The sequence below is a fragment of the Fundulus heteroclitus genome, chromosome 3 (assembly GCF_011125445.2).
Source record: "Fundulus heteroclitus isolate FHET01 chromosome 3, MU-UCD_Fhet_4.1, whole genome shotgun sequence".
Classification (NCBI taxonomy): domain Eukaryota; kingdom Metazoa; phylum Chordata; class Actinopteri; order Cyprinodontiformes; family Fundulidae; genus Fundulus; species Fundulus heteroclitus.
In genome coordinates, this window is record NC_046363.1 from 36,612,200 (window position 1) to 36,624,647 (window position 12,448).

At 38.4% G+C, this 12,448-nt stretch overlaps 1 protein-coding gene across 2 annotated transcripts; it reads left to right on the top strand.

The window, feature by feature from the left end:
* The first annotated feature begins 214 nt into the window (after positions 1 to 214).
* LOC105936745 (cysteine-rich venom protein) lies at positions 215 to 10,863 on the top strand. 2 transcript variants are annotated; one of them, XM_036128370.1, is made up of 9 exons: positions 215 to 461; positions 639 to 723; positions 1,989 to 1,992; positions 4,047 to 4,147; positions 6,941 to 7,031; positions 7,370 to 7,512; positions 9,569 to 9,657; positions 10,447 to 10,529; positions 10,613 to 10,863. In XM_036128370.1, exons 1-9 carry the CDS (start codon positions 382 to 384, stop codon positions 10,747 to 10,749), a joined length of 813 nt encoding a protein of 270 aa, XP_035984263.1. In that variant the 5' UTR covers positions 215 to 381; the 3' UTR covers positions 10,750 to 10,863. The 2 variants fall into 2 exon arrangements, with proteins under 2 accessions (XP_035984263.1, XP_035984267.1); XM_036128374.1 differs by having other exon boundaries at positions 215 to 349.
* Positions 10,864 to 12,448: the final 1,585 nt, after the last annotated feature.

Below are 12,448 nucleotides of genomic sequence, written 5' to 3' on the forward strand. Positions count from 1 at the left end.
AGTCCTCCTTTACCTTTATTTACATTGAACTCAACAGTGTTTCCATTCTCTGCTGTGTAAATATGAATTAATATACCAGGCATGCACTAAACCCCTGGGCTTAACAATTCCTTGTGTACTCCCTGGCAGTTGTACCCTGCAGAAGAAAAAGCGTCTTTAGTGCAACGTGATGGATATGGTTTTTTGTTCAGTGTTCATTGTTTAAAGCCATGGATCATACTCCTTCATCGTCACCTGGAGGGGAATGTGCCGGATTTTTCACAACAATGACCACCTGAGCTCGATCTATAAAAGGAGGAAAAGAACATATTTAACTCACCTCCTCCAGAAGACGAACACCTACGAACAGGTTTGTCAGGTCAGATTTTTCGTAAGTAATTGATGCCACAAATAGATTTAGCTAAGAAGAATATCCAGCAACCGAGAAGGCAAACCTGCGGTTTTCACTTTAGCATAAAAATGTATGTATCTTGTTGTCATGTTTGCAATATATCTTGTGCTGTGTTGAAAACCTATAAATAATGAAAAGGGCAAGGTAATTCATTTAAGAAATGTATTAAGTAGTATTTGTTCTTGAGATAAAACAAGGAAAAGTGAAGAGGCTGTGCCGAATATTACAGTATTGCACTTTTTTGCAGAGGGATCTTCTTTGTTGTTGGGAAGATGTTTGTCCTGCTGATTTGCATCTTAATACTCCAGGATGCGCACACTGCTTGTGTTGTGGTGAGTGCAGCTCTGTCACTTTGAGTTATCTGAGTCTGTAATATGCAAAGAGAGTGCAAACAATTTCCATTGCTTAATTTTTAATCTCCAATGGCCTCATAAAAATCTCACCCCAGCTAAGTTATAATTTTGGTTGAGTTTAGAACATTTTGTTGTTTTGCTTCTTCACTGCAGGAGTAACTAAATCTCTTCTGATTATTAAATCATGCATTGAACTGAAATATGACTGAATTAATGCAATAAGTCCATAAATCATTTTCAAATGTCACGTTAAGAGTTTGTGTTTTTAATCTGGTGTCTTGTCAGTGCTTCAATGTAATGTCATTCAATGTAATGTCAATCATCATATATAAGATTTGGATTATACCATCAACCTACCATCTACTGCAATAACTGGAAATGAGTCATTTAGTCTACAGTGGAGACATTTTTTTGCCCACCATCCTTTGCTATTTCCTTTAATTTACCCCCATTGGAGAGTTTTTCCAAGCACCAGGAACCTGTTTAGGGTTTTGCCACAACCTTGTCATCAGGATAAAGTCCAGATTTTGACTAGACTACTTGGAGTTAAGTTTTGTCCTTGTGTAAATAAATCATCACTGGAATCCTTCACTTTGGATTTCCTCAAGTAATCTTTATATGTTATAGAATGTGTTCGATTTTTCGGGGGTGGGGGGGTGGGGGTGAGAGAAAAAACAAAAAAAGAAGAAATCTGTAGAAGGGGTGAATATTTTTTACCATATTGTATACATTGTATAAATACAGACTTATTTTTCAAACAAAGGGTTACAGATCTGGATGGATTAACTTAATTGGTGTAACAAAGCTTTTTCCACCTCTAGCTATATTTCCCCAAAGTCACAAAATGTCTCTTCCTCATTTCATATCTGACATTTCAAGTAGGAAAAGGAATTTATTTGGTGCATGTTTCCAACCAACCATGGATCAATGCCTGCCTGCCCCGGGGAGGTTTTGCACCTACTTTGACAACCAATCCTCTCATGACCTTCTGTAGGAGAGGTGGCTACACATCCTCAATAAATAACACCAGCAGATGGTCGCTCTGAGTTATTTTGTTTTAATCAGGAGTCATAATCTGTTCTAATTAAATATACTATCCAGTGGTGTATTTTTTCACTGCCAAATGTACTCTGACTACAGAAACATTACTGGGTAATGAGAGACGGACTTAAAGATGCACAAGAATCAGGCTGGCGTTATTAAACACTGAGGCAGATTTTGATCAGGACTGGTACAAGGCAAAGCAAGGTTTTAATACGTTATGTCATTCCAACGGTTTAATGTCCTTTTATTTAAATGTCAGTTGGTTGGAGCGACAAACCTACTTTTGCTGTGCGGAGCATAAGGTAACATAGCACTTCCTTCACCTGTTGCTCCATAGAGAAGAGAGCGAGCACTTTGTAGTCCATCGTAGGAAGGCTGTAGGTGTCATGTTTTGTAGTGATTGTTGTAGGACCCAAATGCAGAGAGGCAGGGAGTAGTTATGGGGGATTTTAAAGAGAATCCAAACTCACAAAAACACTGGAGGACGCAGCAGCCAGAGCAAAAACAAAACGTAGATCTGGAGCGGAAACGAGGAAGCGATCAGGGAAGGAGACACGAAACAAACAGTGGGAGTGAGAGGAGCTTAAATACTGGGAGGATGAGAGTTGTAGCAATGGCAGGGGGTAGATTGACTAATTGATGGCAGGTGTGGAGAAGGAGCTGGAAGAACAACTGAGGAGAGAGAGCTAGTGGCAACAGGGGGCGAGAGAGAGCAACAGAGGAGCAAGAAAGACAATCTAAATGTAACTAAAGGATAACTAGATATAGGGAATAAACTAGATACATTACAGTAGGGACCCTAAATAAGGCTGATCTGGTAAATACCAAAACCAAGAACTGTGTAAAACGTGACAGTAGGCCCGGATTTCAGTCGTATCATCCATGTGCGTGTCCGTCATGTAATGAAGTCGGCGTTAAGGGCTGTCCGAAATCAGAAAAAGCAATTTGAAGCTCCTTTCCCATCCATGATAGATTTCTTACAGTTGAACACGTGAAAGGTTACGGAACAGGTACTAGGAATTATTATTAAGGGGATTCGAAAGGTGTCTTAGCCCCTGGGGGTGCTGTGCATGAACTATGAGCTGCGCTGACACTCTATGGACATTTTGCCCTTGACAGTCGAGCGCACTTATCGGCGTAATTTCTTGTGACAAATTCTTACATTTCCCACAGCAGGCACCCACCGCTCAGTGTATTAGCTCTGAGTCACATAGAAAACAGTTCCATGTGAAGACTTCTTCCCACTGGATAGTTAACAGTGTGACGTCACGTACGCGCTCGTAAAAACTGAGCTCTGTGCGTACCTGTCCGCGGAGTCATGTCCACCTTGGCGGCTTTGTCTAAACTGCTTCTATGCATTTCATCGTTGCTAAATAATTCTAAAGTCCATTCAGGGTTCTCAAATACAGTTTGAATGTTTTGGTTCAGCTGGACAGAATATAAGTAAATACATTTTAACAAGTGTTTTTTTTTCAAAATATATTTTTAAAAAAGTGGGTAAAAAAAATGAACAAAATACAAGAGGACCTGAAAGGAACGCTGACCATTTGCCTTGAAGCATGAATGTACACCACATGAAAATGTGTTATTTTACTCGAGGTTGAAAGCGCAGGAGGAAAAAAAAAACTGGTTTCAGGCGAGGACATTTCATACATTCACAAGAGCTGAAGTGCAGAACTGCAAGGATATCCTCATACTAAAATCATTGATTATCTATGAGCGACAAGCCTACTAAATTAAGTCCAAATCTCTTCATTTCTTTCTGGGTGCTTAACATTTCCCAAATGGCTTCTGGAACCAATTTACAGGAGATTCATGATGTTAATTTGTACAGTATTAAAACCCAGCAGGTTATTCATTTGTTAAAACTCACATTTCTGTTTCATCTGACGATTAGCTAACCAGCATTTTTTTTTTCCCCTCACTCCCTCATGCGGACGGCTTGACATCATCATGTGTTCACAGCAAGGTAAGCGCCCCGTTAAATCCACCAGGCGAGTTTAGCGGCACTGTTTTATTTTTGGCGTCAGCCGAAACCTTGCCAGCATGGCTCCCAGTCAGATTAGTGGATTTAGCTCAGTCCTGTCTCTGTTGTCCTTTGTTACGACGAGCCATTTCAGAGCAATTAAACCAGGATGTGTTTGTGAGTCATATCTTAAGCCGCCAGAGTAAATGTCAGCGCTCATTGTGTCCTTAATCTGCTGTTTACACATCGGTTTTTAATGTGTGTGCATGTTCTTGTGTGTGTGTGTGCCTAGATGTTTGCCCAGAGAACACAACCGTGCAGGCCGAGATCGTAGATGTGCACAATGCCTTCAGGAGAGCAGTTGAGCCTTCTGCTGCTGACATGCTGATGATGGTTGGTCATATATTTAACATTTGTTCTTCGGCAACTAAGCGAGCAAAGTCAACTAACATCAACAAAGTGACAAGTGAAAGACAATTTTTTAAAATAGTCATAACAACTGTTATTGTTCCGTTGCCTAAAACAATCTGTTACACTTACATGTGTTGACTGATTAATACAGTTATAATTTGGTTACTAAACGTCTAGCTGAAGCCTTGACCACCAAGATATTTTGATTTTTTATTTACTTTGGACATCAGAAAAGTTGTACTACATGCATCTAACCGTGTATGAAAAGCTCAAGTCCACAAACTACATAATAGATCATTTAGGTTTAAAACAGTCAAAGAACAAAATAACTTTCTGATAATGTCCAAATATGATTGATCCCCCTTTTTTTAGAGAATGTGTACAACTGAAATTGGTGGATTTAAAGCTTTGGCATTGCCATTCTATCAGTATCAGTTAAGGTCTTTTAGCCATCTCCTGACTTCTATTTATCTCAGCTCATTGTTTTGTTTGAAGACCCTCTTTATACCCAATTCAGTAGAAGACGTAAGATAAAGTTTGAAGCTATAACTATGAATAATAGTCATTATAATAATCATATAGTCATGGCGGTAGCTATTTTCCTTAAAAAATACTGTGCCGTCAGTCTTTGTAGAGTTTGCTCAATCAATCAATCAATCAATCAATCAATCAATCAATCAACCAGTCAATCAATCAATCAATCAATTAGTCATATTTTATACACCACTGTTTATACTATCATGTAAGACAAGTTGTTTTTAGTGAAGTTAAAACAAGAAACAAGAGGGTAAATATCCATCAACAAGCACACAATTAGTGGACAACTACATTTTGCACCAAATATGAGGATATTTCTGATTTTGTCAAATTTTTTTCTTTGTTGTAACAGTACCAGTGACTGAAAAAACTATTATAAAGACTTCTTATTTACTTTTAAATCGTGCCACATTTGGAAAAAAAATTGCTGAAATACTTCCCTTCAAAATGTTGTATTGGTCTCTTACAGATTTTCCCGCTTATTGCTCAAACTCTAACCTCTAAGAAAATACAACTCCTTGTCCCCTCCCACAGGGCGTGAAACTTCCTTAAAGAATAGGGAGCGGAGAAATCAACAATGCCAAGGCGTTTTTAGGTTTCTTGGATTGTGCGTCTTTCAGTTAGTGTTTGTTTCATGTATAGATTACTTCTGTTTCGTGTCCTTCTAGTTTCCCAGCCCAGTCGTTTCCCCTGCTGTGTGTATTTCTGTTGACATGACTTGGTGTTCTGATCTGTTTGTCTCCCCACATTGCTGTCACATCAGTTTGTGGTTTTCAGTTATCAATTAAAACTTTCATCATTACATCATGGCTCTGCGCCATCGCTCCTGCTGCAATTTGGGTCCACAGCCTCAGCACATAGTGACAGCTGTTATGGTGTTGTGTGTGGGTTACTTAACTGTTTATCAGATGGAAAATAAGACTTAAATTGTTGGTATTTTTCATTTCTTCAAACTTTAATTATTTAATCCAAATAAATGGCACCACACACAAGAATAAGTTATTTGGCATTGGCAGAGAGAATTCCCCAAGTCTGTAATAGGGAAAACCTTTATATTCAACCTTGCTGCTCAACCCACAAATGCATGTTCCTTATAATTGTGGCACCCAATTACTCCGATGGTTGAAGGTCATACAAAAACAAGTCACCATGACATTACTGTGGTCTGCCTTCATTGATGCTGGCTTTAATCTGGATCTAATTAAGTTATTGATGCAATCAGGACACTGTTTTGAGATATCCTTTTTGTAAAGCAAAACTGCCCTGTAACATGTACCATCCATTCTTTATGAAACTCCAGGACAGGACACATAAATAAATGTGATACCCTTGAGTTCAGTATCCCTCTATGCCATAATTTCCCCCAACACATTGTGCTGAGTTTGGAATAAAATTGTCACAACATGTAGAGCTGAGAAAACACAATCTTCAGCCATCAGCTTGTGGTTTCGGGTAAAAAGCATATAGGTTCTGGAAAAATACCATAATCTAAAGCACACTAGCAGGTACAATAAGGAAAATGGAGGTTTAGGAGTGGCCTAGTCAATGTCTGAATATAAATCCAAGTGAGATGTTATGGCTTATTCTTTAAATGGGCTTTTACATGGGCTGAAATCCCTCCAATGTGGCTGAACTTTGCAAAAGAGAGTTGCCAAAACCATTTCCACAGCAAAACAAAAGACTCACTGAGAATTAATACAACTTCTCTGCTGTTGCAGCCAAGTGAGGCACAATAGGTTAATGAGGCAATTACTTTTCACATAGGCACTGGCTGATGTGGATAGCTATTTCCATTTATTAAAAACAATAATCATTTCAAAACAGCTTTTTGTATTTGTTCTGGTTCTACTTCTCAGCACTGTAACCTAACACAAGTAAGCATAACATGTGAGGGCAAAGTCCAAAACTGAAAATCAACAGGTTCCCACAGTGGTTTCATTTCTGAGTTAAGCAGAAGAGTTCCATACAGGAGATTAAAAAAAAGTTAATTATCCAGTGTTTGGACCTTGCTTTACCATTGTGGTATAAATATTTATTATTACTAGACATTGTTATTATTATTATTATTATTATTATTATTATTATTATTATTATTATTATTATTATTTAGTTAATCTGTTTGAGATCAATATTTAGTGTCAGTTAATCAAGAAATGTCACTTTTTTTGTAAATGGTTCATCTTTTTTCTGTTTTCTGAAATTAAAACAAAATTAGTTTGATTACTTTCTTTCTCACAGACCTACAGTTTGGAGTTAGCAGCCACCGCTCAGGCTTGGGTTGACAAATGTATTCTTGGTCATGGACCAGCCAGCACCCGTCTGCTTGATGGTACGGTTATTGTGCCTCTTTTTAATTATCTTTCTTTCCTTTCCTTTTTGTTGGCAGCATTATTCAGGGTCATAAATATTTCCTCCATTCGATTGTCCTTGTGATAAACGGTCATAGACACTGTGAACGTTATCTCGTTGTCATCCCTAATGTCTTCTTTTAGTAATAAATTACATTAGGTGAGATATGTTATCATTAAGGAGAATATCATCTATAGGCTTTTTAATTAAGCCTGTTTTTGTTATAAATAGCATAATCTAGTGGGAGATCAAAACAAGAAAATCATTTTACATATACTCATTAATCAGCGCCGCCATGTGTTTCCCTCCATTAAACAGGATATGAATTAGGTGAGAATCTGTTTTTTTCATCCTCTCCATCCTCATGGACCAGCGTTATCAGTGCCTGGCACTTCGAGAAGTCACACTACCGTTATCCCAATGGATCCACCAACGGTCAACCCATTGGTCACTACACACAGGTAACCACAGTCTATACAGGATTAATGCTGAGCATGTTGTTGGTTATTCTTTTTCTATTTAAATCAAAACTATGTGGTGACAGTCTTTTCACCTCATTGAAGTTCTCATAACTTGGTGTCATAGATTCCCAAGATGATGGAAACATTCATCAGCTATTCAGGCTAATTTTGATGTGATTGCAAGCAATTGTTTCAACTTTTTATATCAAATCGCTTCATATCTCACATCAAATTACCAGTTCATTTTGGTACTAAATAGTTTCTGCAGATTATTGGTTGTGAAAGTGTCAATTCTAATCGAGGCCACCTACAATGTGGTGTGATGCAATTTTAAACCAACATAAAACCCTACTAAAATGCTACTCGATTGTAATGAAAAATTTAATCAAACCATGTTACAGGACTAGATTAGGTACTAATTGAAAAGGGGTAATAATGAACTACAGGAGGACCAGGGAAACTGAACATGCTCCTCTCTGCATACAGGGCGAGCTGGTAGAGTGAGTGGACAGGACAAGGTTCTCCTCTAAACTCTCCTGTATGGTGAACACCTCCCATTAGATGAAGGAAGCCCAACAATGGCTCTTCTTTCTCAGGAAATTAAAACGTACTGGACTTTTCACTAAGCTGTTAACAAACTTTTACAGAGCTACAATAGAAAGTGTTTTCCGCCTCAGTAGGACAGTGTGGTACAGGAGCTGTACAGGAGAAGAAGGATTTAGCACGGGTGGTGAAGACAGGACAGGGGATTGTGGGATGCGGTCTACAGGATCTAAACTCTGTCAATGCTGCACGAGTTCAGAAAAGGATCAGACGTATTGCCACAGATCCCACCCACTGGTTGTCCCACTCCCATCAGGAAAATGATTCAGAAACATCCATCTGGTCGCGGGGGTTGCTGGTGCCTATCTCCAGCATTCACTAGGCGAGAGGCAGGGTACACCCTGGACAGGTCGCCAGTCTGTTGCAGGGCAACACATAGACAGACAGGACAAACAACCTTTCACGCACACACTCACACCTAAGGACAATTTCGAGAAGCTAATTAACCTAACAGTCATGTTTTTGGACTGTGGGAAGAAGCTGGAGTACCCAGAGAGAACCCACGCATGCACAGGGAGAACATGCAAACTCCATGCAGAAAGGCCCAGGGTTGGATTTGAACCCAGGACTTTCTTGCTGCAAGGCAACAGTGCTACCCACTGCCCCACTGTGCAGCCCCTGATTCAGAAACATTAATTGAAAAACGAACAGACTTAAAAAATAGTTTCTTTCTTTAAACTTTAAGGGCTATCATCCCCTGCTGAACACAACAAAGCACCAGCGCAGTTCATAATCTGCTACATGTTACAAACACACTACCGGTTACACACGTTTCTGATCAGAGAAGAACCATTTATGCTGTCTCTCACTTGCAAATGTGTATTATCTATTAGACATCAATGCAAATTTCACAATTCTGCAACTACATTTATTCCACGGTATGGTAGACTGCTATTTGACTTTTTGACTCATAAATGAGTCCATTAACTGCTAAGGACTGTTTGAACTCTTAAGCCCCCCAGAGAGGGTTATTGGCCAGTGCAATCAATTGATTTTACAAAAGAAAAAAAACTCAGATTATGTCTGGTTGCGTCTTTGTGTTATGTGTAATTATGTGCATTCTGAGCTGGTGTCTGCCTCATCACAAATGTCATTAAGGTAACACATAATGACATTAAAGATTCTTTATGTGTAAAAACAACCATGGTTCATCCTTTACATTTAGTAATTTTGTATGATTTATTCACACCAAAAAGGTAAGTTGCTTATAAAAAATTATACAGAAATTATTATGTATATAATCAGAAATGTACAACATTCTTTAAAAATTCTGCTGCACTCATTGAACTGCCAGTAGAAATGCAGTTTTTTATCAGATAGGGTTGTTTTCATGAAAAAACTCTTACTTCCCCTGTTCTGTAAAGGGGGTCCTTGGTGGTTCAAGAAAGTATTCATAAAGACGTTTTCTTAGAGCTGTGACGCCAAATATGACCAGTGATTTTTTTGTTGTCAGGTGGTGTGGAACAGCTCATACAAAGTTGGCTGCGGACTTGCTCTGTGCCCCAACAACATCTACTTCTATGGCTGTCATTATTACAGAGCGTATGTGACATCTTCCACACTTATTAGCTATTTTGACATGTATTTTAAGAAAATCTTAACTTCATTGTACTTTGCGTGCACAGTGCTTGCCTGCTTCCACATGCTGTAAAGTTAGTCTTTGTGTAAAATAGATTTAATTCAGAATTTTGTTAGGATTCTACATGCAATACCCAAGTTTTTTTTTAAGTGTTTTTTAAACTAGGGTCCTGGTGGTTCCAAACTTTTTACATTTCCATGATGTACAGACCAAAGTTCTTTTTGCGAAATTCAACAGTAGTGAAAGTTTTTTTTTTGTATCCTTCTACAGTTTGAATCTTTGACACAATCTGTTTCTTCATTTCTGCTCTGATATGCTAACCTAGCAAGCCAGATGAAGCAGGAACAGTACAAGATGAATTCTCGTGTGTTTGTGAATGTACAAATACTGCAAGACTGCAAGGTTACTGATAAACGCCGTCATCTGTGGGACCTTTTATAGACAAGCATGTTCCATTCCGGATGATATTCTATAAACTATAAAGTTGCCTCAAACTATAAAGTTTGAGGCAATTGGAGTCTTACAAAACTTTAGAAACATCTGAATGGTGATGCTTTAATTTTTTACCTTCATAAAATTTTGCAACCGTAAAAAAAATTACGAAAAAATTGAAAAAAATTCCACTTTTCACACACATTTAATTTTATGATAATATGTGGAGTATTTGGATGGATTTTTTTTTTATTTGATCCCTTTTTGAATGAAGCTATGTTTTTTGTCTTTACAAAACCTAAACCGTTTTTATTCTTTAGTGGGAACTTTAAGAGATGGCCACCATACAAGGTCGGAACGTCATGTGCCTCCTGCCCAAACAACTGTGTGGACAACCTCTGTAGTAAGTAGAATAACATAGAATTAGAGAAGAATCTTGTTCTCATTTATCAAAAGACAGCCTAATTGTTTTTTTCTCCTTCCTAGCAAATCCATGTCCTTATATAAACAGGTTCATCAACTGTCCAAAACTGAAAGTCACCAATGGATGCAACAACCCACTGGTGTATGCCTGGTGTCCTGCTTCATGCAAATGTACCACTGAGATTGTTCCAATATATTAGACGAGCAAAGGTACTTGCATTTCACATATTCAGCATGTGTACTTTATCTGTACTGAATCTACTGCTTGATTCTGGCCTCTGCAAAGTACAATAAAGATGGCAATTTAAAACCAGGCTATTTTATATGTATCTCGTCTTATTTAAAAGGGTTTGTTCAAATGTCCTATTAAAAAACAAACGAACAAAGAGTGACTCAGTTTGAGAGATGTGTTGTGCCATTACACACATTTTCAAGTTATTTAATGTTCAATAAATAACTCTTGATCTGTTAGGTTAGGTGAATATCAGCCCAAACAGCTGATATTATGACAATAGTTGATCGAGCACTGGCGTTCTTTTAACAGCAAACCCTGCACACAAATGGAATAAAGGGGTGACAACTTCTCTTCAAGTATAAGAATTTATTAGCAGAAATAAAATGAACATCCAGAAAACACCACTATAGAATGTGTGTTTGAATTAACACTATACATCAACAAATACTCTCTATAGGCTAGTGAAACTTAACTAAAACTTCTAAGCACAATTACGACAAAAAGAAGCTAAGGGACTATGTACACACAAAAGAAACAAAGGGACAAATAAAGATAGTTGAAAACCATCACAAGAATAATTCAGTGAATCCTGGGTTCACTGCTGATCCAAATTAGAGAACCAACGTTCATTTTAAGGAATATGGAATATGTTTAAATTAGCTTGCCTAATTTAGAACAACATTTGGAATATGTTCAACCCATCCACAATGCAAATCTTAGTTAGTCAAAACATTATTTGAGGAAATAACATTTTTAAGAATGGTTTGCTCAGTGAAAACATAAACCTTTAGGACACTTGATTTTTATCAATGCGATTATTTCTCCAGGAAATAATTAAGACTCAAATTGGTAACTTAGGAAGCTAGACGCCGCTGTAGCGGATGATTGACTGGAAATGACGTATTGATGTGCGTTCTGGCCGTGTTTACATTACCCTGATGAGTTAATCCTAATGTTACACGAAACACTATTAAATCAACATTAATCCTCCCTATTAATGCTATATTAACGCTTGTAGCACTATGGAACGATGGCACAAGCAAAACAAGCATTATGTTTAAACACCGTAGTTAGGTTTACTGGGTGGAGGCCGTAAGTTATCCAGGAAGCCAATAGTGCTAATGCTAGTGGACGTTTGGCTCTCCTTTAAAAGACTGTTAAGCTCTATTTTGTCATACTGAGCGGACCGTAAAACACAAACATTAATGTCCCATCGATGTATAAAACCCTTACGGTGACAAAGTTTGTTACAACTTTAAAACAGCACAAGACACATCAGAAAAGCATTGTTTCAAGGACGATAGCGACAGCTTAGCCTGTTAGCTCCAGGTCAGACTCGGTCAAACCTTAAAACAGTGAAAACACTTTAAAACTAAACTATTTTAAACGTTCCCTGCCAAACTCCACCAGGCCTCTGCCTTTGTGTCTGTTCGGTTGACTTTGGGCCATCCAGCTGGAAGAAGTTGGACCAGGGTGAAGGCGGGTTATCTGGGCAGCGAGCAAACTGATATCTCAAGGGAAAAAAAGGTTGTCGTTTGTGAACTGGGCTCCGGTGGGCTACACTCGGGTCTCTGGTTGGAAACTGTTCGAGCCAGCGACGAGGAAGCTCTGCTCTGCAGGGAACTCTGCAGGCTTTCCCCACGTGGCTGTGTCCTGATGGCCTC